This window comes from Tamandua tetradactyla, chromosome 11 (assembly GCF_023851605.1).
Source record: "Tamandua tetradactyla isolate mTamTet1 chromosome 11, mTamTet1.pri, whole genome shotgun sequence".
Taxonomy (NCBI): Eukaryota; Metazoa; Chordata; class Mammalia; order Pilosa; family Myrmecophagidae; genus Tamandua; species Tamandua tetradactyla.
In genome coordinates this window covers 38,953,094-38,975,080 of record NC_135337.1, presented here as the reverse complement: position 1 = coordinate 38,975,080, position 21,987 = coordinate 38,953,094, and the positions used below count along the sequence as shown (strand labels likewise).

Here is a 21,987-nt window from a genome sequence, read left to right as displayed (position 1 = left end):
GAACAAGATCCAGATATTTTGAGATGCAGAAGGAAAACGCCCCCAGGGAAGATGTTTGAAACCAGAAGCCAAAGGACCAGCAGATGCCAGTCACATACTTTCCCAGCTGAGAGAGGTATTCTGGACCCATCAGCCTTTCTTGAGTCAAAGTATCTTTCCCTGTATGCCATAGTTTGAACATTTTGATGGCCTTAGAACTATAAACTTGGAACTTAATAAATTCCCTTTATAAAAGCCATTCCAAACTTATCTCTGACCCAAGAGTCTTCTGTCTTCTACCAGAATGCATGAAACTAGCAGACTAACTTTTGGCTTGTAAGATTAAATCACAGATCTTTCACAGTTCCTGGCGGTTTGGCTGGTGAAGATAAGATACTGATAGAGACACGGCTTTCTAAAAGAAGCAATGCAGGCCTCACGAGTTGATCAATAGGATTTGAGAAAAATCTGCAGGAATCAGCAGTGAAAATGTTGAACAAATTGTACGGTCAAACAAGCTCATTAAAAGGCTAAGTACCAGGAATCAAGCTCAAAGACCTGATTCTCTAGTTTTTGCTGGTTATTGCTGACTCTCCTCTGGGTAGGCATATTTGTTATCAACCTGGATGTCAGCCTCAGGTCCATCCCATTGTAGCAATTAGTACTAAGATTCTTCTTGGTAGGCAGAAGATTCTGTCCTTTTGCAGACAACAGTTATAGACACTTCCACTACAGTGAGCATGAAAGAAGGACATTTTTTAACATAATGGATAAAAACAGGCAAATTAATAGAACTGTGGTTCACTTGGGAGATGAGGGAGCAGGTCCCATACTTTTTTCACAATACAAGAATTGTGATATTAGGCCAAAATAACTAACTACTGAATACTCTCATTCTGACATAGCTTGGAATATAAGGTCTTATGAAGTCTGGTGCCAACCTAATTTTACAACCTTATCTGTCACTCTAGTCAACAAAAAGAGCTAGCCTCTTTAGCTCATTGTTCTGTAAATCCCTATGCATATTACCCAGATCTCGAAGCTTTACTCATGTGATTCGCCCTTCTTGGCATGCCTTCATTTTGTCTTGACCTTTATTCATTCATTCATTCATTTAATTCAACATCTGTCTTTTCCACAAACCCTTCCCTAATCCTCTATCTCATGTTAATCTCTCTCTACTACCACTGAACTACATAATTATTTACTTAATACTCACATGATGTCTTTACAATTATCTAACATTATCTTGTTTTTCCCAACTAGACTAAAAATTTCCCCAGATAACAGATAATATGTTTTTGTATATCCCAGAGGATTTAGTAGAAACATTGCACAAGTAAGAATTTAGTAAATGCTTTTTAAGTGACTGCTTTAATCTCATGCTCTCTTTCAGCATTACTTTTTGTTTAATGGAAAAATTGTAGGTTTACAGAAAAATTGTGAATAAAATACAGAGTTCCAGTATTATAGCCTATTATTAACACCTTGCATTAGTATGGTATATTTGTCATATTTCATGAAAGAATAATTGTATCATTAGATATAGTCCATCATTTACAACAGGGTTCTTTGTTTGCTTTTAAATTTTCATTCTAGTTAACATATATACAATCTAAAGTTTCATCTTTTCACCACATTCAAATATATAATTCAGTGTTGTTATTACATTTACTCATTTTTGAGTAAAAACAGCACCATATCACTCAACCAAATCTGAGTCACAAAAGATAACAAAGAAATAATTGATCTCAGTGAAAGGAATCCATTAACACTACGTTCTAATCAAGTGATATAGTTGGCCCCAAGCTGACTTATTCCAGTTAAATTCACTGTGATCCTAAAATGGACATTTAGAAGCATGCCTCTGCTTTGATATGAGGAGATTCTCCAAGCTAATCTCAGTCTTATTCTCTAATCATTGAAGACCACCCTGATGGAAAATGAGAACCGACTGCTTGACCACTTATGGTACCTCTGTGAGTCAGTGATCTCAGCTCATTTTTGTAGTAAAAAACTGGACCCATTTATCGAGATCATCATCCAAAATTCAACTATCTGGCAATCTCTGAAGCCCAGAGGGATTAACAGCTGAATCAACAAACATTCTAATTAACCTGCTACCACAATAGAAGGTGGTCTACTCACAGAACTGGGAGGACGCATGGTGTCAGAGATCAGAACTGGAATTACTATGCTTAAAGAAACAGAAAGATTCCTGTACAGCATCTTTCACACATTTTTGTGCCGGTTTGAAATTATGCCCCAAGAAAAGCCACGTTTTAATCCTAATCCTATTTTGTAGGGGCAGCCATTTTTTTTAATCCTGATTAAATATTATAAGTGTAAATTTTTTATTAGATTATCTCCATGGAGATGTGGTGTACCCAATTGTGGGTGTGACCTTTGATTATATGGAAATGTGACTCCCCCATCCAGGTGGGTCTTGATTAGTTTACTGGAGTCGTTTAAAAAAGGAAGCATTTTGGAGAGAGGAGAGTTGACACAGAAGCCCACACTTGGAGAACAGAGACATAGTGTTTGGAGATGCTTGGAGCCCAGCAGACATTACCACAAGATGTTAAGCAAGCCAGAACCTGGAGAGAGCCAAAGGAAGCCAAGAGACAAAAGCCAGCCTCAGAGATGTGAAGTGAAGAACTGTCACAGGAACAGACTGAAAGCAATGGAGCCCAGGAGCAAGGGATCAGCAGATGCCAGTCATGTGACTTCCCAACCGACAGAGGTGATCCAGACAATGAGACTTCCTTGAATTAAGGTATCTTTACCTAGATGCCTTAGTTTGGATATTTTTACAGGCTTAGAACTGTAAACTTGCAACTTATTAAATTCCCCTTTTAAAAGCGGTTCTATTTCTGGTATATTGCATTCCAGCAGCTTAACAAACTAATACAATTTTTATTAAAAGCAGACAAAGAATCAGTGTGAAAAAAATTTTCACTGTATGTTTTAATACACATGATATTTCACTCTTGGGATGTCTCTAATGTTTACATTTCTCTCTAAATGCACAGGTATTTTTACTTCTCTGTTACAGCAATTTAGTAATTTGCATAGAATAAGTAAAACATTAAGAAGCAGGGAAAAACTTTTGAAGTATTTTGAAATTATTTGTTTAGATGATCTTTGATGATGAAAGGTCCTTTTCAATGCCAACGGCAAATACTCAGAGTTTACAACTAAAAACTTGAGAGTGCTTTGCTTTTACTACCTCTTATGATAATCTGAGCTTTCTGACTAAAAGGCACTAGCAAGAAATTTTGGCCAGTTTTGTCCTACCTCATTGGCAGAGTAGATGACCAGTTGTACGATAAGATTAATTTGAGGAGCATCAAAGTTTCCAATCATCTGCAGATTTTCTCCCACCCATTTAATGAAACCCAAAATTCTATAACTAGAGACTTGCAACACTAGTCTCTGCCTTCTTTTCAGTGCTAAAATGTAAATATCCTTAGAAGGTGATGATGTTTCAGTTACCTGTTAATCATTTATTGCTTGGAGTGAAATATATTTATCAGATCTTTTCTTTAAAGGTGCCTTGGTAGAAAGTAAGGGCAGATTGAATAAGAGCACATTGGTGGTCTGAGATGGACAAGAACTCATATCCAAGAGGAAAAGAATATAGAAAGAAGATACTACAGACATAAGGGAAGAAATGGTCTGACCATATTACAATTTTCTCTGAGGACTGTACTGATTCTAGACTTTTTAACTTTTTAACTTTTAATTTTATCAAACCTAATTAATCTTAATACTGGGGAAAGACAGAGACGTTGGAGACTCTGGAATAATCTGAATTGAATATTGAATTCTTGAAGGTACACTCCTTGAAGTCAGGGATCTAAACTAATTCATCCCAGCATTCTTAAAGTTACTGACATATAATAAGTATCCCAAAATATTTGTTGAAAATGAATAGTTAAAATTGGATTGCCTAAAAAGAAACCTGAAAAGTAGAGATACACTTATACTTGGGAGGACCTCTGGGTTCTAAGTATTGTGTTGTAGGCAGGATGGCAGAGATTAGTGCCATGATAAAAGGCCTAAAAGATGTAGACAGTGGTGATCCCTATCATAGAATTCTTGGCTTTTCCAGTCTGGCTCCTGTGGAAATCAGATGGATTCTGGAGAATGACTGAAGTCTACCACAGCCTCAAACTGTAACTGCTATGCCAGATGTGGTACCATGGATACCAAGGATTCATTGACATGGTGCATGGCCACTGATTTGGTGAAAGCTCTCTTTTCTTTTCCAATTACCAAAGAGAATCACATAGTTTTCATTCTTGTGGGATAAACGACAATATTTACTTAAAGTTTTGCTAAATTAACTCTCCTGCTTCTGCCATAATAATATAGTCAGAAGAGATCTGGAACATCCGGGCTGGAACATCATACTGACGTCATATCATGCTGATTAAACAGGATAAGCAAAATTTGACTAGTATACTGAATGCCTTGGTAAAACATGTGCCCTGATGGTGGAAGATAAACCCTAGAAAGAGTCAGGGGTTCTTCAGCCAGCCTCATCAAAACATCTGACCTGAACAACTGCCTGAGGAAGTCAGGGAGACCTCCAGGGAAGATGAAGGAGTATGGTCTCTGGGATTCAGTCTTTCCACCAAAATGGCTGTCGAGCAGGCAGGCACCATCTGAGACAACTGTTCTGGAGCTCTGGAGTCCAGAAGAACCCTGTATAGCCTCCAGGGAAGCATACAGAAGAGACTGATAAACTGTAATGGAAAACATGAGTTGCTCTCTCCATGCAGGGGAAAGCAGTGCCCATCCTCCACTTTCATAGCAGGTCACCCTGGGGTCCAGCCCTGGTTAACTCCCTTGAGAGAGAAAGGGATATAAAAATCCTCTTCTCTAGGAACAGGTGTAGGCAAGGCTGATCACTGAAAATGGTTTTTGACTAGCAAAGACAGATTGCTGAGTCCAGGCTTTGACCTACTGTTTCAACCTGCCCCAGACAAAGGCAGTGACAGCTGATACTGTCCAGAACAGTTCTGTCAGCTGGAAAGTCATGTGGTTGCATCTGCTGATCCCTTGCTCCTGGGCTTCACTGCTTTCAGCCTCTGTTCCTGTGAGGGTTCCTCATGCTTTTCTGGGGCTGGCTTTATCGCTTGGATTCCCTTAGCTCGCTCCAGTTTCTGGAGTCGAAGCAACTATTCTCCAAGCGTCTATATTTCTCTGTCGGTTCTGAGGCTTCTGTTGTTTCTGTAGGTGCTGTCATTTCTGTAAACTCTGAAGTTTCTTTCCAAGATGTTTCCTCTCTTAAAGGATTACAGTAAACTAATCAAGACCCACTTGGAACAGGTGAAGTCACATCTCCATGTAATCAAAGGTCACACCCATAATTAGGCACATGTACCTCATGGAGATAATCTAATCAAAGGTTCCCAACCTGTGGTACTGAATCAGGATTAAAACAAATGGCTGCCTCCACAAGACTGAATAAGCATTAAAACAGGGCTTTTCTGGGGTACATAATATTTTCAAACTGGCACAGAGCCCTTAAGCAAGGATGGGTAATCAAGATCAGGAGGGCTCCTGTCCTGGCCATACAACCTGCATGGGGCTAAACAATTATGGGAAATACCCAGTGGGAGCCAACCCATGTGAAGTCCAATGACCCCCAACTGAGTGAGACATCTTTGGAGAAGGAGAGAGCCAACCCACCCACCCAAATGCACTATCTACCACCAGGCACCATGCTGGAGAGAAGCGAGGGCAGAAGAAAAAGCCCTGAACAAGAAAAAGAAGGAGGAAAAAGTAAAGCTAATCTGTAAAAGTAAATATCCCCACATTGTCTATCACCTCTCACTTCCCTCACATCTGTCTTTGCAAGAATGTTCACATCTCCTCTTACAAATGCTCTCAATAAATGTTTTATCTGCTTACTCTAAAACAACAACAAAACCAAAACCAAAGGTGCAGTGCTTCCTTTAGGCCTGTGGGGAACAGTTAGCTGAAGGGCTGCATTTACTGGGTAGGCCAGGAAAGCACATCTTTGGGAAGCCGGCAAAGACCTTTGGTGTCCTTCCTGATCCCCTCCCCTTTGGAGCTTCTCTGCATCCCTTTCATGTAGCCCTGACCCTGTTTAGTCTGGGAAATAATGACTTGGGAAAGTTCTCTCTACTGTGACCCTCTTCCCAAAATCTGCCTCCCAGGCAAAAGCAGCTAGAGACAACAAAAGGACTGTAAAAACCTATAAAGGTAAAATGAAAACAAACAGAACAGATCAAGATTTCCAAAGAAAGAACAAAGGAAAGGATGCATTATCCTGGAGGTAAAACAGTTGCACAAAAAGTGCAATCTAAAAAATTGTACTGCATATCCAGGGTAAGATACAGATGAAGAAGAGCTGAAAATATCTGATCAATTAAACAGAGGATTAACAAAATGTGTAGAAAACAGATGAACAAAGCATGAAAGAAGAGCCTTAATACAAAGCTGATCAAAAATAAAACCCTAGGCAAGCAAGAAAAATTGACCTTCAGAGTAACTCATCAAGGTAATCAGATACTTAGACAACAGAAAAAGTTATAAACCATACTAAGAAACAGGAAGATATGGCCCAGTCAAGGTAACAAATTCAAACTTAAGATAAGACTTACAGGATTTAAAACAACTATGAAGATTATTCTAACAAATCAATTCAAGGACATGAAAGAAAATATAGCTAAGATGAAAGATATTAAGATAATTTGCAAGCATAACGAAAAATTTCAAAGTATAAAAAGAAACATAACAGAAGCTATGGGGATGAAAGTTATTATAGAAGAGATTAAAAATAAACTTAGAGGCATATCATTGCAGATTTGAACAGAGAGATGGAAAACCAGAAGAAAGAAGACAGGACAATCAATATCTTACAGGAAGAACAACAAATAGAAAAAACAATGGAAAAAATTGTAGGGTATCAGGGAACTGAATGATAGTAAAATGCACACAAACATATGCATCATGGGTATCCAAGAAAAAGAGAAGGGAAAATTGGCAAAAAGAATATTTGAGGATATAACAGCTGAAAATTTCCCAACTCTTATGAAAGGCATAAACATACATGTCAAAGAAGAACCAGATTCCAAACAGAATAAGTAATAATAGTCCTAGTCTGAGACACATACTAATCAGAATGCCAAGTGCAAAAGACAGAGAGAATTCTGAAAGCAGGAAGGGAAAGTGATTCATCACATATAAGGGCTCTGCAAAAAAACTAAGTGCTGAATCCTCATCAGAAACCATGGAGGCAATAAGACAGTGAATAGTATGATATATTTCAGGTATTGAGAGGAAAAACTGCCAGCCAAAAATTCTTTATTCAGCAAAACCATCCTTCAAAAATGATGGGGAGTTTAAAACATTCACAGATAAACAGAAACTGTGAGAGTTTGTCAACAAGGAATACTAAAGGATTTCTGCAGGCTGAAAGGATAAAACAGAAGAGAGTGTCTTGGGGTAGTATGAAGAAATAAAGATTTGCAGTAAGAGTAACTAAAAGGGTAAAAAGGGAGATTTAAAAAAAGATGACATATAAAAACCAAAGGATAAAGAAAAAACATACAAAAAAAAAAAAACAAAGGATAAAACCGCTGAGGTATGTACTGCCTGTACAGTAATAATGCTGACTATTACTAGATTAAACTCCCCAGTTAAAAGACACAGATTGGAAGAATGGATAAAAAAGCATGCTCCAACTATATGCTGTTTACAAGAGACTGACCTTAGACCCTGTGACAGTTCAGAAGCTTAAGGTATCCCAAAAAGGATCATGTTCTTTTAATCCATTCCTGTGGGTGTAGATCTACTATACATGGGACCCTTTGATTACGTTATTTCAATTGAGATGTGACTGACCTCATTCAAGGTGGGTCTTAATCCTCTTACTGGAGTCCTTTATAAGGGGATAAGAGACACAAAAGCTAAGAGATGAAATTTAGAGAAGCACCCAATGAAACTGAGAGATGGAGCAGCCAGGAGCTGAATGCAACAAAACTTGGAAGAGAAGGACAACAGACATTGCCATGTGGGACAGGAGTCCAAGCTCACCAGTAAATGGTCTTCAGAGGAGGTCCTGTGGATGCTTTAACTGAAACATTTTCACTGCCCTGGAACTGAAAATATATAAAGCTAATTGTGGTATAGATTCAAGTGTCAACTTGGCTAGGTGAAGGTGCTTAGTTCTATTGCTGTGGACGTGAGCCAATGGCATGTGAACCTCATCTGTTGTTGATTACACCTGCAGTTGGCTAGGACACGTGCCTGCTGCAATGAATGATGTTTGACTCAATTGGCTGGTGCTCAAATTAGAGAGCGCAACATAGCACAGCACAAGCAGCTCATACATCACCTCAGCACTCGCAGCTCAGCCCAGGCCTTTGGAGATGCAGAATGGAATCACCCTAGGGAAAGTTGTTGGAATCCAGAGGCCTGGAGAGAAGGCCAGCAGAGATTGTCCTGTGCCTTCCCACGTAAGAAAGAACCTCAGTTAAAAGTTAGCTGCCTTTCCACTGAAGAACTAAGCCAAATAATTGGCTTATTAAGAGCCAATCAGTCTCTGGTGTGTTACATTCCGGCAGCTAGCAAACTAGAACACTAATAAATCCCCATTGTTAAAAGTCAGTCTATCCTGGTATATTACATTTCATCAGCTTTAGCAAACCAAAACTTAGACTCAAAGACACAAATCAGTTGAAAGTAGAAGGCTGGAGAAAGATATTCCATGCAAATAGTAACAATAAAAGAGCTGAGATAGGTATAAAATCAGACAAAGTAGCTAGAAGAAAAAATGAAAAATCATGGAACTATAATTCATATCAAACCTTAAAATCTGTTCTATAACTATTTGTTAAAATGTACTTGGAAATTTATTGCTTTGTTGCATACATGTTATATTTCATAATTTAAAAAACATTAAAAAAAACCTCAAAATGGATTATGACCTAAATATAAGAGCCAGGACAATAAAACTTCTAGAAAATATAGGGAAACATCTTCAGAATCATGTGTTAGGCAATGGTTTTTTAGATTTTTATACCCAAAGAACAAGAAATGAAAGAAAAAATAGATAAATGACACTCCTCAATATAAAAAAATTTTGTGCAAAGCATTTTGTCACGAAAATGAAAAGACAACCTACGCAACGGGAGAAAATATTTGGAAACTACATACCCAATAAAGGCTTAATATCCAGAATATACAAAGAAATCCTACAATTCAACAATAAAAAGACAGACAACCAATTTTAAAATGGGCAAAAGATTTATATAGACATTTCTCCAAAAAGGAAATACAAATGGCTAAAATCACATGAAAAGATGCTCAGCATCACTATTTACTATTTACTATGGAAATGCAAATTCACAATTAGGTATCATTTCACATCCATCACAATGGCTACTATTTGAAGAAAAACCAGAAAACTACAAGTGTTGGAGAGGTTGTGCAGAAATAGGTACATTCATTCACTGCTGGTGGGAATGTCAAATGGTACACTCTGTGGAAGACAGCTGAACAGTTTCTTAGAACTCTACATATAGAACTGCCACATGATCCAGCAATCCTGCTTAAAGGTTTATACTGAGAAGAATTGAAAGCAGAGACACAAACAGACATTTGCAAACTAATTTCATAGCAGTATTATTCAAAATTGTAAAAGATGGAAACAACCCAAGTGTCCATCAATTTATGAATGAATAAACAAAACTTTGTACATACATACTATGGAATGTAATTCAGTAGTAAGAAAGAATGATATCCTGATGCACACAAGAACATGTATGAACCTTAGGAAATTATTTTGAGTGAAATAAGTCAGACAGAAAAGGACAAATAGTGGAATGTCCTATTGATATGAACTAATTATAATGAGCGAACTCATAGAGTTAGAATCCATAACACAGGTTACCAGGAGATAGGCCAGGGTTAGAGAATGGGGAGTTGATGCTTAAGTCATACAGAATTTCTACTTAGGCTGATGGGAAAGGTTTAGAAATGGATGGTGGTAATGGTAGCACATTATTGCGAGTACAACCAACAGCACTGAACTACAGAGGTGAACGTGGTTAACAAAGGGAAACTTTAGGTTTTGTATATTACTAAAATATAAAACATAGGACTGTACAACACAGGGAATCCTATTGTAGATGGGCTATAGTTAATACTACGAGTACAGGAGTGTTCTTTCATAAATTATTACAACTCTATGATACTATTGCAAAATGTTAATATAGGGCAGTATATGAGAAAAATACACCTAATGAAAACTATGTATAATAGTATGATTTAATCTTTCATCAATTTTAATAAAGATAACTACCATTAAAAATAACAGCGTAATCACACAAAAAAGTGCTGTCATCACTTGTAACTAATGTTTCACTAATGCAACGTGCTGGTGGTGGGTTACTATATGGTTGCTACATGGGAATTGCAAATTTTATACCTGATTGTTTTGTAAATACAACGTCTCTAAAAATTTTTTGTTAATTAAAAAAAGAGAGAGAGACCAGGAAATTCTGTGATAAACAAAAGTTGAGCAAGTTCATCACCAACAGACTGGACCTACAAGAAATCTAAAGGGCATTCTTATAGGTCAAAAGAAAAGGATGCTAGACATTGGATCAAACTAAATGAAGAAATACAGATCTCTGGTAAAGCTAAAACACATGGTGTGTTAATTTGAAACCTTATGTACCCACAAAAAGCCATGTTCTTTTAATCTAATCTTGTAGGGTCAAACCTGTGTTGGGTGGGACTTTTGATTAGGTTGTTTCCACGGAGAAATGACCCCACCCATTCAGATGTGTCTTAATCCACTTATTCCTTTAAAAGGGAGACATTTTGGAGAAAGCATAGATGCTTGGATACAGAATATGTCCCAGGAAATGCTAAGCTAAAAGATGAAATCCAGAGTTTGCCCCAGAGAAGTTAAGAAAGGACCCACAGATGCTTACAGAGAAAAAGGCCCCAAAGATGCTAAGAGAAGACTCATAGGACACAAAGAGAAAGCCACTGGAATCAGAAGCTGAAAGCAATGAACCAGGAGCGAGGACCAGCATGTGCCTTCCCAGTTGACAGAGGTGTGCCATATGCTGGCAGGCTTTCTTCAGATAGCAGGTATCATCTTGTGGATGCCTTAATTTTGACATTTTCATGGCCTCAGAACTGTAAATTTGTAACCTAATAAATTTCCTTTGTAAAAGCCAATCCTGTTATACTGTTATACTGCATTCTAGCAGCTTTAGAAAACTGAAACACATTATAAATATAAATGTCAGTGCTATCATATTTTTGGTTTGCAACTCCACTTTTTAATTCCTAAAGGATCGAAAATGCAAATAGATAAAAAGCTATTAAACAATTATGGTTTTACACTCATAATATTATAGATTTAGGATGTTACAATTAAGCCCCATGAGAACTGCCAAGAAAATACATGAAAAAAAAAAACATACAGAAGGAAATAAGAAGGGATTCTAAAGGGTTCAATAGAAATGATCAACTAAACACAAAAATAGGCAGCAATGGAAGAATTGAAGGACAAAAAAATGTATAAGATTTTCAAAGACCAAATAGCAGAATGACAGAACAAAGTCCTGGATTGTCAATAGTTACTTTAAATGTAAATGAGTTAAACTCTCCAGACAAAAGGCAGAGGTGGCAGAACGGATACAAAAATATGACCTAATCATATTTTGTTTACAAGAAACTCACTTAAATTTAAAAGCACAAATATTTGAGTGTGAAATGATGGAAAAAAACATTCCATTCAAACAGTAATCAAAAGTGGGGTGGCTATACTAATGATAAAAAATACACTTTAAGTTAAGAACTGTTCAAAGGGACAATGAAAGAAGCTATGTATTGATAAAAGTGTCAAATTATCAAGAATACAGAATGATTATAAAGCTATACTTATCTAACAACAGAGCCCAAAAATGGGTAAAATGAAGCTACAAATCACTGACAGAGGAAGAAGTAGAAAATTCACAAATATGTGTAAATTAAATAACACACTCAAACAACCAATGGGTCAAACAACAAATCAGAAGAGAAATTTGGAAATATCTGGAGGATAATGAAAACTAGAACATATACCAAACCTTACAGAGGCAGCAAAGGCAGTGCTCAGGGGGAAATGTAAAGTTCAGCATTCTTACATTAAAAAAAAGAAAAATCTCAAATCAGAGACAAAACTTTACACCAGGCAGAACTAGTAAAAGAAAAGCAAACTAAACCCAAAGTGAACAGAAGAAAAGAATTAGCACGGACTAAAGGAGAGTTAAATTAAATAGGGAATTTAAAAAAAAATTGAGAGAATCAAGAAAATGATACATTGGTTCTTGGAAACGATCAATATAATCAACAAAACTTTATCCAAACTGTCAAAGTAAAATAGAGAACACAAATAAAATAAAAAATGAAAGGGGGGGCATTACTATTGATAGGCCCCAGTTCAAGAGGATACTATGGACAATTGTATAGCAACAAACTGGACAACCAACATGAAGTGGACAAATTCCAAGGAATATCTCAACAGACCAATATCAAATGAAGAAGACTGTATTCATAATCATAAACAAAGAAAAAGTGTAGACTGAGGTGACTTCACTGGTGAATTTTGCCAAACTTTCAAAGAAGAACTAAAGCAATCCTCCTCAAATGCTTCCAAAAAATCAAAGGTGAGGGAACAGCTTCTAACTCATTCTACAGGGCCAACATTACCCTGACACCAAAGGGAGATACAGATAACACAATGTAGATGCAGCAATACTCAGCAAACTATTAGCAAGCTAATCCAATAGCACATTAAAAGAATTCCATCATCAAATGGAATTTATCCCAGGTATGTAAGGGTAGTTCACTAAAAGTAAATGTCAGACACCACATTAATAGAATGAAGGAAAAATTCCACATAATCACTTTAATCTACTCAAAATACACAATTGACAAAATCCAGCACAACTTCTTAATAAAAATAGTCATAAAACTAGGAATGGAAGAAAACACCCTTAACATGATAAAGAGCATATATGAAAAATCCACAGCTAATGTCATATTCAATGATAAGAGACTGAAAGCTTACCCCCTGAAGTCAGGAACAATGCACTATTCCTGACCTCAGGAACTTTTATTCAATATTTTACTGGAAGTTAAAGCCAGCGCAATTAGGCAACAAACAGAAATAAAAGTCATCTAAATTGAAAAGGAAGAAGTAAAACTTTTCCTGTTTGCAGATGGCATGACCCCACATACAGAAAATCCTAAAAAATCTATAGTAAAGCTACCAGAGTTAATAAACAATTTCAGGAAAGTGGTGGGGTATAAGATCAACATACAAAAACCAGTAGAGTTTCTATACACTGGTAATGAACATTCTGAAGAGGAAATCAAGAAAAAAAATCCATTTTAAATAGCAACTAAAAGAATCAAATGTTTGGAATAAATTCAACCTAGAATATAAAGGAGTGATACATGGAAAACCACAAAGCTTTATTGAAAAAGTCAAAGAAGGCCTAAATAAATGAAAGGACATTCCAAGTTCATGAGTTGGAAGATTAAATATCATTAAGTTATTAATTCTATCCAATGCAACTTACAGATTCAACTAAATCTCAATTAAATTTCTAAGAGCTTTCTTTGCAGAAATGGAAAAGAAAACCATCACGTTTATATGGAAGGGTAAGAGGTCTCAAATAGTCAAAACCATCTTGAAAAGAAAAACAAAGTTGGAGGATTCACACTTGTCAGTTTAAAATTTATTACAAAGCTACAATAATGAAAAAAGCATGGACCAGGGACAAGGCCAATGGAACTAAACTGAGAGTCCAGAAATAAAACCTCTTATCTGAGAAGAGTACCAAGTCCACTCAATGGGGAAATTTATTATTTTTGCAACTGTTCTTCATTATTTTTTTTACTATTTTAAGCTTAATGTCAAGAACAATGTAGATAAAAGCATTGCCTCCCATACATTACCTAAGTATTATAATCTTATCAAAAGGAAGTTTATATATTTGGATTAGGATTCATTTCACAAAAGAACTTGCACTAATTCTTTAGAGAGGACAGGATACATCTTTAGTTCATGAAAAAACAAGAACAAGTCGGAGGACTCAACTTGTCAGATGAGGTAGAAGACTAGGCATAGCCTGTCAAGGGCCTTGTAATAGTAGTGCAGAAATCAGAGACAGCAAGACAATGTTTCGAATGGTGATGGCAAATCTCCAAATCCCAAAGGAAATAAAGAAAAAGGAAACAGTTTTAGAAGACCAACATTTTAGAAGAATAAATGAGTGAAAATATGTCTCATGAATCCTCTAGCCTAGCTCTATGAGAAAGAAGAAAATGATGCAAATCCATACTAATAGCGAGGAAATAAGACAGTCTTCCCTAGGGCACATACTATTTATAACTGTAGTTATAGTAAACAATTCATGTTCATAATAATAATCTTCAAGCAAAATAAAATTTAAAAGGATATATCCTCAGTACGGGAAGTCAGATAAACACATTTGATTCAAGGAGGTTTTCATTTAAAAAGAACAAAACAAAAGACTATTGGCTCATATAAAGGGGATAAACTTATATGTTAACTAAAAATATTAACCACTCAAAATAATTTTCCTCCTTGCTAGAATGATAACATCAATATATTGCTGCACTTTCCCTCTTATTATTTCCCTATTAATAAAAGTAAATGCAATGCTTTTTAGATTTCTGAACTATCAAATGTGATTTTGATTTAGACAATAAGTAGGAATGGATATTCACTAATGAAGTCAGCTAACAATGAAAGTCAACTATTGAGTAAGTAGATTTTTATGGTTTTCAAAGACAGGGAGAAGGAATCAGTAAAGTTTTATTCCTAGTAACTCTGCCTACTGCTCTGACACCATGGACATTTTTTTTTTTGGGGGGGGGTGCATGGTCTGGGAATCGAAACCGGGTCTCACGCATGGAAGGTGGGCATTCTAACCACTGAACTACCTGTGTAACCGACACCACGGACTTTTTAATGGAGATATTATGGAAGTCAAATTCATTTTGCTCAGCTTTACTGTTGTAGCTATGACTGAATTAGATGAGTATGTGTACTTATATCTGTATATATGTACATGTTTTGGCGTGTATTTCTGAATCAGAATGAGCTTTAGAAGGTTTCTCTTCTTGTAGTGTATATATGACTCATGATATGATTTTAAAAGAACCCAAATATTTCATCTCAGAAGTGTGTTTCATCTACACAGTCAGAAAAGAAACTGCTCTAAATCAAGCATTAAGACAAAGCCAACATCTTAAAGAATATATGAACAAATTTTATATATGTACTATAGGTTTAATGGTATTTATTCCAGAATATGAGATCCAAATAATAAATATATATATATCAAGATTGGAAGCATTTGCATTTAAAATTCTGTGGAGTTTATGCACTAAAATTTTATTTCGAGCCCCAAGTATATGGTACTAACAACTGTTGTACAGAACAAATAAATCAGCTATGATCTAATCAGGATGAAAAAGTGGCTAATACTCTTTCTTATTTTCTTAGGATAACAGTGGCATACTATTATTTCCTGATAAAAAAGTAAAAATTTAACCCACAGATAAAAACTTTAAGGTATCTTCCTTAAGCCTATAACATACAAACATGTTTTACAAATGAAGTTTAGCTTCCAAGATTTTTGTTTCAAATTTTTTATCTTTCCACCAACATTTTTACCTCTGGTCCTGGAGGGCCAGTTGATCCCTGGGGTCCAGGGTCACCTGCTTGGCCCTAAAATAGGGGAAAATTAAATTATAAACATCAAATTAATAAATACAATTTTAAAAGGAAATAGCATATGATAAGCAAATAACACTTGATATATTACCTTCAAAGTTGTAAAGGCTTTTCAGATCAGTTCAAAATAATTATTAATCATCATCATTGTGGGAAAATGTGTTTAAATAAAATGTTTCAGGATATATTATATATTTACTCCTGAGTACTAAAGATATAAACAAATCAATGAGTTAAATGCGCAAATCAACTACTAAGGGCTTTGCTATAAAGGCGACATTCACATGGATTCTTCCCTGTATAAATTTCCTTATATTAACTAAATAGTTCTAATGACTAAAGGCACTATCACACTAATTACAAACATAGTATCTCTTCAATATTTGAGTGCTATGGTGTGTTTAAAGGTTAAACCAATGGCTAAAATCTCTTTCATGTTTAAAACAGGTGTGAGGTGAGGTCTCTCATTTCATCTAAGGTCAGAGTACTGATTGAAGGCTTTTCTACATTGACAACATAAACATATTTCCTGTAAAGTTTGAATAAGTTCATGTTGTCTAAGGATAGAATAATTAAGGTTTCCCACAGAGATGACATCCTTACAGCTTTTGTCCATTGTGCAGTCTCTCATGTTGCTGGAGTGCAGAACTATGAGTGAAACCTTTCCCACATGTATGGCATTCATGGGTCTTCTCTCCAGAGTGTTTTCTCTTATGTCATCTGAGGGTGAACAATCAATGAAGGTTTTCCCACATGTGTGACAATCATCAGGTTTCTCTCCAGTCTGTGTTCTCTCATGTCGTCTGAGGACAGAACAATCAATAAAGGCCTTCCCACATGTATGGCATTCACAGGGTTTTGCTCCAGGGTGTGTTTCTCATGTTGTCTAAGATAAGAACACTGACTGAAGATTTTCTAACATAGATGGCATTCATAGGGTTTCTCTCCAGTGTAAGTTCTCCCATGTTCTCTAAAAAAAGAATACTGTGTGAAGGTTCTTCCACATAGATAACATTCATGGGGTTTCTCTTCAGTGTGAGCTCTCTCATGATTCTAAGATTAGCATAGTGACTAAAGCTTTTTCCACATAGATAAAACGCATATGGTTTCTTTCCAGTGTGAGTTCTCTCATATCATCTAAGGTAAAAAAAAAAAAAAAAAAAACCTAGTGAAAGTTTCCCTACACAGAAGGCATTCATATGTTTTATGTCTATCTTGAGTTCCATAATATTGTCTGTGGCCAGAGTTTTTAATACAGGCTTGAAAACTTGGATAGCATTCATATGATTTACTTGTCATGTGAATCTGCTTATGTTGATTAAAAGATAACTGGTCACTGAAGACCTCTCCAAGTGGTTTCCTTAAATATGGTTTCCTTCTCATGGAAATTAATGCATGTTGAGTAACTGTGGACTTAAGAGTGGAATCTTCTTACCAATAATTACAGTGAAAGAAACTCTCTTGAGAGTGAGGTATCTGCAATGATATGACCTCAGAATTGTCTTTGCTGTAAGTTGCATGAATATATTTTCTTCCTTTTTACTGGGAAATTTCTTGCCTGGACTCCAGTTTTGGAGAAATTCCATTCCTTCTCTCTACACTTCTCTCTTTCTGCCAGCTAGGAAAGCACATCTGATTTGCAGACCTGACATCCTTGAGATCAGATTGTTGATATTCTCCAGCATCACTTCTCTGAACAGCTTTCTCTGGGATATGTCTAGAAATGCCCACTCTTCCTGGCTGAAGTCTACAGCTACATCTTTGAAGGTCATTAACTCCTTCAAAATGGTTGCATTGTCAATAGCTCAGCTGACAACTGTCTTCCTTTGGATTTGCACTCAAAATCAGACAAACAGTAGGTGAGCAAAACAGGTACTGCACTGTATGTCCCATAGCCAGCAAATCTTGGGCCCAACCATATTTTGACTGCTAGTCCACAGTTTTCTGTTATACAACTCTGTGAGATGTGATTATAAGCAGGACAAATTCTGAAACAACAAGTGATTTTGAAGATAAAAAGTCTTTCATCCTTCTGGAATGTTATCATTTAGTTGACTAGCAATCTTTGAGGTTCCTTGAGTTTCTGTCACATGGCAATGTACATTATGTCTTCTCCTTGAATATACAAGGAAGGCTACCAAATTAATGATACTTAGGCCAATATCCAAATGAAGGCAAGTTGCTGCAATGTGCTCCAAGAATAGACTAAATGGGCAAGTCATTAATGCAATTTTAGAGGCAGGAATCTCCCATTTGCAACACACATCCTAGTTGCATGCCTCACAACTTCATTCCTTCTTTTAGCCATTCGGTATTCTATTTTATGTATATCCCACAGTTTACCCTTCTGTTCGTTAGTTAATGTACTCAATTACAGTCTCCATAATATACTGTTTTCTCTCCTGAGTATTAAATGGGGGTACACAGACACTTGTGAATCAGCAAATGCTTTCTTTATACCCTTAGTATGACATAGCCAGCTTAATGCTATTTTAACAAATTGTGATTCTATATATAATTTTTCCTATATATAATCACCTTCACTCCACAGAGTTGTAATCAATATTAAAATCCTAAAACAATCCTAACACATTAAATCCTAAAAAAGTATGGCACAGTGGTTAACAACATGGGCTCTGATACACGTGATTGCTATATTTTCCCAGGTGGCCACTTACTAATGTGGGACCTTGGGTTAGTGACTTGGCTCAATGTGTCTCAGCTTTCTAAATCTATAAAGTAGGGATGATAGCAGTACCAAAGTTACAGGATTCTTACAAGGATTCGGTTAGTACTTAAAAGAGTGCCTGATACTTTGTAAGTGCTCAGAAATGTTAGCGATAATAATTATTATTTTTAATATGCAGTAAAATATTTATGAGTCATGTTTTAATCATTTTAAAAATGATTTTAATTATTCATTAATTTTAGTTCTATAATTTGTTGGGTTTCATGTTCACTACGATAAGGTGTATTCTTCTTTGAACCGTTTGACATCCAAGGGTTATAATAAGACAGAGAACTAGAATATCTGGGACAATAAGAGACTGTGACATGAAATCTTTTCTCTATAATGTTTAATAAAATAGATATTTGGAAAAATTAAAATATTATTTAAGATGTTTTTTATTTTATGGGTTAAAAACACACTATATAAATTATATATTGTATATAAAATAACATTCAAGAGAATAACACAACCAATATTTTCAGGGTTCATAGAAACTTTGCTTTGGCCTGGGCTGAGGAGGGTGGGATAGATGAGATCTAATAGTCCATGGAATGTAAGCTAAATACTTGAGGAATTAGCTATATTCTAAACTGAAGAGAAAAAATACAAGTCTGGTTAGCATATACCCTGCTTTTTATATTCTATTAACAGCAACAACTATTGGCCATGGCATGTACTCCATCAGAAAACAAAGTAAAAGTTCAAACCTACTGAAGGTCCTGGCTTTCCTCTAATCCCTGGTGGTCCTGGCAGACCAGTACTTCCCTAAAAGAAGAGAATGGTTAAAGAAAGAGAAAAGCTATTATACCACAAAAAGACCTGCTTCTATTGATAAATATTAAAAATTTTATGTAAGTTCTAAAAAATTGAGGAAATTATTTCAAACCAAAAATATAAAACCATATCACTGGTAGGGTTTAACAAATGAGTACAAGTGTTGAATCATTTTACTGATACTTCTTTTAGTCTCCAGGACTTCAGTGCAGCTAGAAGTAAAAACCTAAAATTGTAGAACTGTAACTCATACCAAACTCTGAAATCTGTTCTAAAACTAACTGTTACAATGTACTTTGAAATTTATTTATGGTATTTTTCACAAAAAAAGTAAAAAAAAAGAGAAGGAGTAGTACAACAGAGAAGATAGGGTTTAACAAATGAGTATGACTGCTGCATCATTACACTGATATTTCTTTTGGTCTCCAGTGTCTTGGAGCAGCTAGAAGAAAAAACAAAAAAATTGTGGCACTGTAACCCACACCAAACTTTAAAATCTGTTGTATAACTACTTGTTAAAATGTACTTGGAAATTTATTGCTTTTTTTTTTTGTATGTATGTGATATTTCACAATTAAAAAAAAGTAAAAAAAAAAAAAAAAACATATTGCTGCCATGTCCTAACAAAACACACAGTTAAAACCATGAGTACTATTTTCTTTTGAAAGTATTTATACTTTTCCACTGGTTTTGCATATTTACATAAAATTAATGGTATAAAAGATACCTTGTCTCCAGGATACCCTGGATCGCCTGCTTCTCCTGCGATGCCTTGTTCACCCTAAAGAGCATAAGTACATACAAAGATACCTATGCAGTATAAAAATGGCAATTTTCTAAGAAAGCAACCATTAATTTTGAAATAATTACTCTGTTTTCCTATTTCTGAGGAAAATCAATATGTAATTGATAGTACAGAGTAACCCCATAAATACAAACAAAATATTTTACAAATTGTGTGGACTTGAAAGAAAGCGAAGATAAATGTGATAAGAAATTGTCTCTATAATAATGTAAATATTTAAATCACCTTATCACCTTCGAGTCCAGGTAGCCCCTTATTCCCTGAAAGGCCCTAAAAAAGAAAAGTTATATTTTGTGACCTTATAGAGAAATTAAAGGAAAATATCCATTATGCAAACAGAACCATACCTTTAGGCCAGAAATTCCAGAAGGCCCAACTGGTCCAATAGGGCCAACACTGCCCTGAAAAGCAGTACGAAAGGCATCATTAAGCATCCACAAGGATTAGAAAAAAGATCGCGTCAAAATTAAATAATTGATTAACCCACAACTGGTCATCTCACTAAGTTCCCACACATACCCAATTCTTCAGTACTTCTTTTCTTCCCCACAGTTATAAATCATGCCACTCTTTCAATCGTAAAGTCCTTCCTATTTCCTGAAGCCTTCTCAAACTGGTCTAGTTCACAAGGATCCTTTCCTCCTTTGAGCTCTTACAATACTTACTATCTATGACACTTATAATATTTCTCAAACCAGATATTATCCTGAAGTTAGGGAATATATATTAGTGCCACGGACCCAGAAAGTATTCAATAGATATTTCATCTGTCTTACAAATTTTTATTTTGCCCTTTTATTCAGCAAACATTTATTGAGCAGGTACCATGTGTGAGGCCTTATAATGATGTGACTTTATGATTTGAAATTTGCAGAAGAAGAAGAAATTACCATAAGTTCAGAGACAAATTGGGTAGTGAGCAAAGGCTCTACTCTTCTGGGATTCTCACATTTATTCATCATTTAATACTTATCAGTTAGAATATGTTCCAGACACTGCAGTAAGATTGATGAACAAAGATGAAAAATACTTAGTCCCTAACTTTGAGGTTTTCTGTTTAATGAGTCAATGTAAGATTACTCATACATCAAACTACTACCACAGTCTCCTGCAACCATCAACTTAAAATGACCCCTTCAAAATGTCATCTTAGAAGACAAAGCATAACAGTAACAATAAGGGGGTTTGTAAAGACAATTTTGAAAAACTGTGGACATCTCTTGATGATTCACAGGTTAGTTATAGTTTTTGTGTCATGGAGGCCTTCATTTTCCTCTGGCTACCTCTCTGTGCCTGGTTTCCATATCTGTGCTCATCCTGCATCCTTAAGACTACCTCCCTTTCACGGTTTTACAAATATTAAGAACTTTTAAAATGCGTATTTGTGATAATGCTGAAAATGTTATTCTTAACAACCTCTAGTGGTTCTCTAACCCCTTTAGTTAGAATTTAAGTTTCTTAGGATAGCATCCCGAGTCCTCACAATGAGGCTTCCACCAATCCTTTCATTCTCATCTCCTTCCATTTGTCCCCACATCCCCAATCTTTACTTCCTCCTTCTCCAAATCCTACACTTTGACCACAATGAACTATTTCTATTCTCTGAATATGTTCTCTCTTAGCAGATGCTCCCAACCTTTGAAGGTATGCTTCCCACTACAAGAAAGTCTTTTTACTATATTACTGAGTACACTGTATTGGACTTTGCTTTCTGTTTTTCCTAGTCTGTGCATTCTGTGAGAACAGAAACATGTCTATTCAGGTTATTTCCCAGATCTAACATATTAACTAGGATATAATGGTTTTGAAATAAATGAGTATGGAATGAATTAATCAACTTTAAAAAATTTTAACAGTAATTTCTAGAGTTCTCTCAACAGGAACATT

General features: G+C 35.7%; 1 protein-coding gene across 1 annotated transcript in view; it reads right to left on the bottom strand.

Annotated features, from left to right (window-relative positions):
- Positions 1 to 21,987, bottom strand: part of COL24A1 (collagen type XXIV alpha 1 chain) — a 427,584-nt gene that overhangs the window by 277,520 nt on the left and 128,077 nt on the right. Inside the window, exons 16-20 of the mRNA XM_077119355.1 lie at positions 20,448 to 20,501; positions 20,326 to 20,370; positions 20,023 to 20,076; positions 19,233 to 19,286; positions 15,731 to 15,784 (exon numbers count right to left, since the gene is read on the bottom strand). Coding sequence (XP_076975470.1) covers positions 15,731 to 15,784; positions 19,233 to 19,286; positions 20,023 to 20,076; positions 20,326 to 20,370; positions 20,448 to 20,501 — 261 coding nt within the window. The remainder of the gene's footprint in view (positions 1 to 15,730; positions 15,785 to 19,232; positions 19,287 to 20,022; positions 20,077 to 20,325; positions 20,371 to 20,447; positions 20,502 to 21,987) is intronic.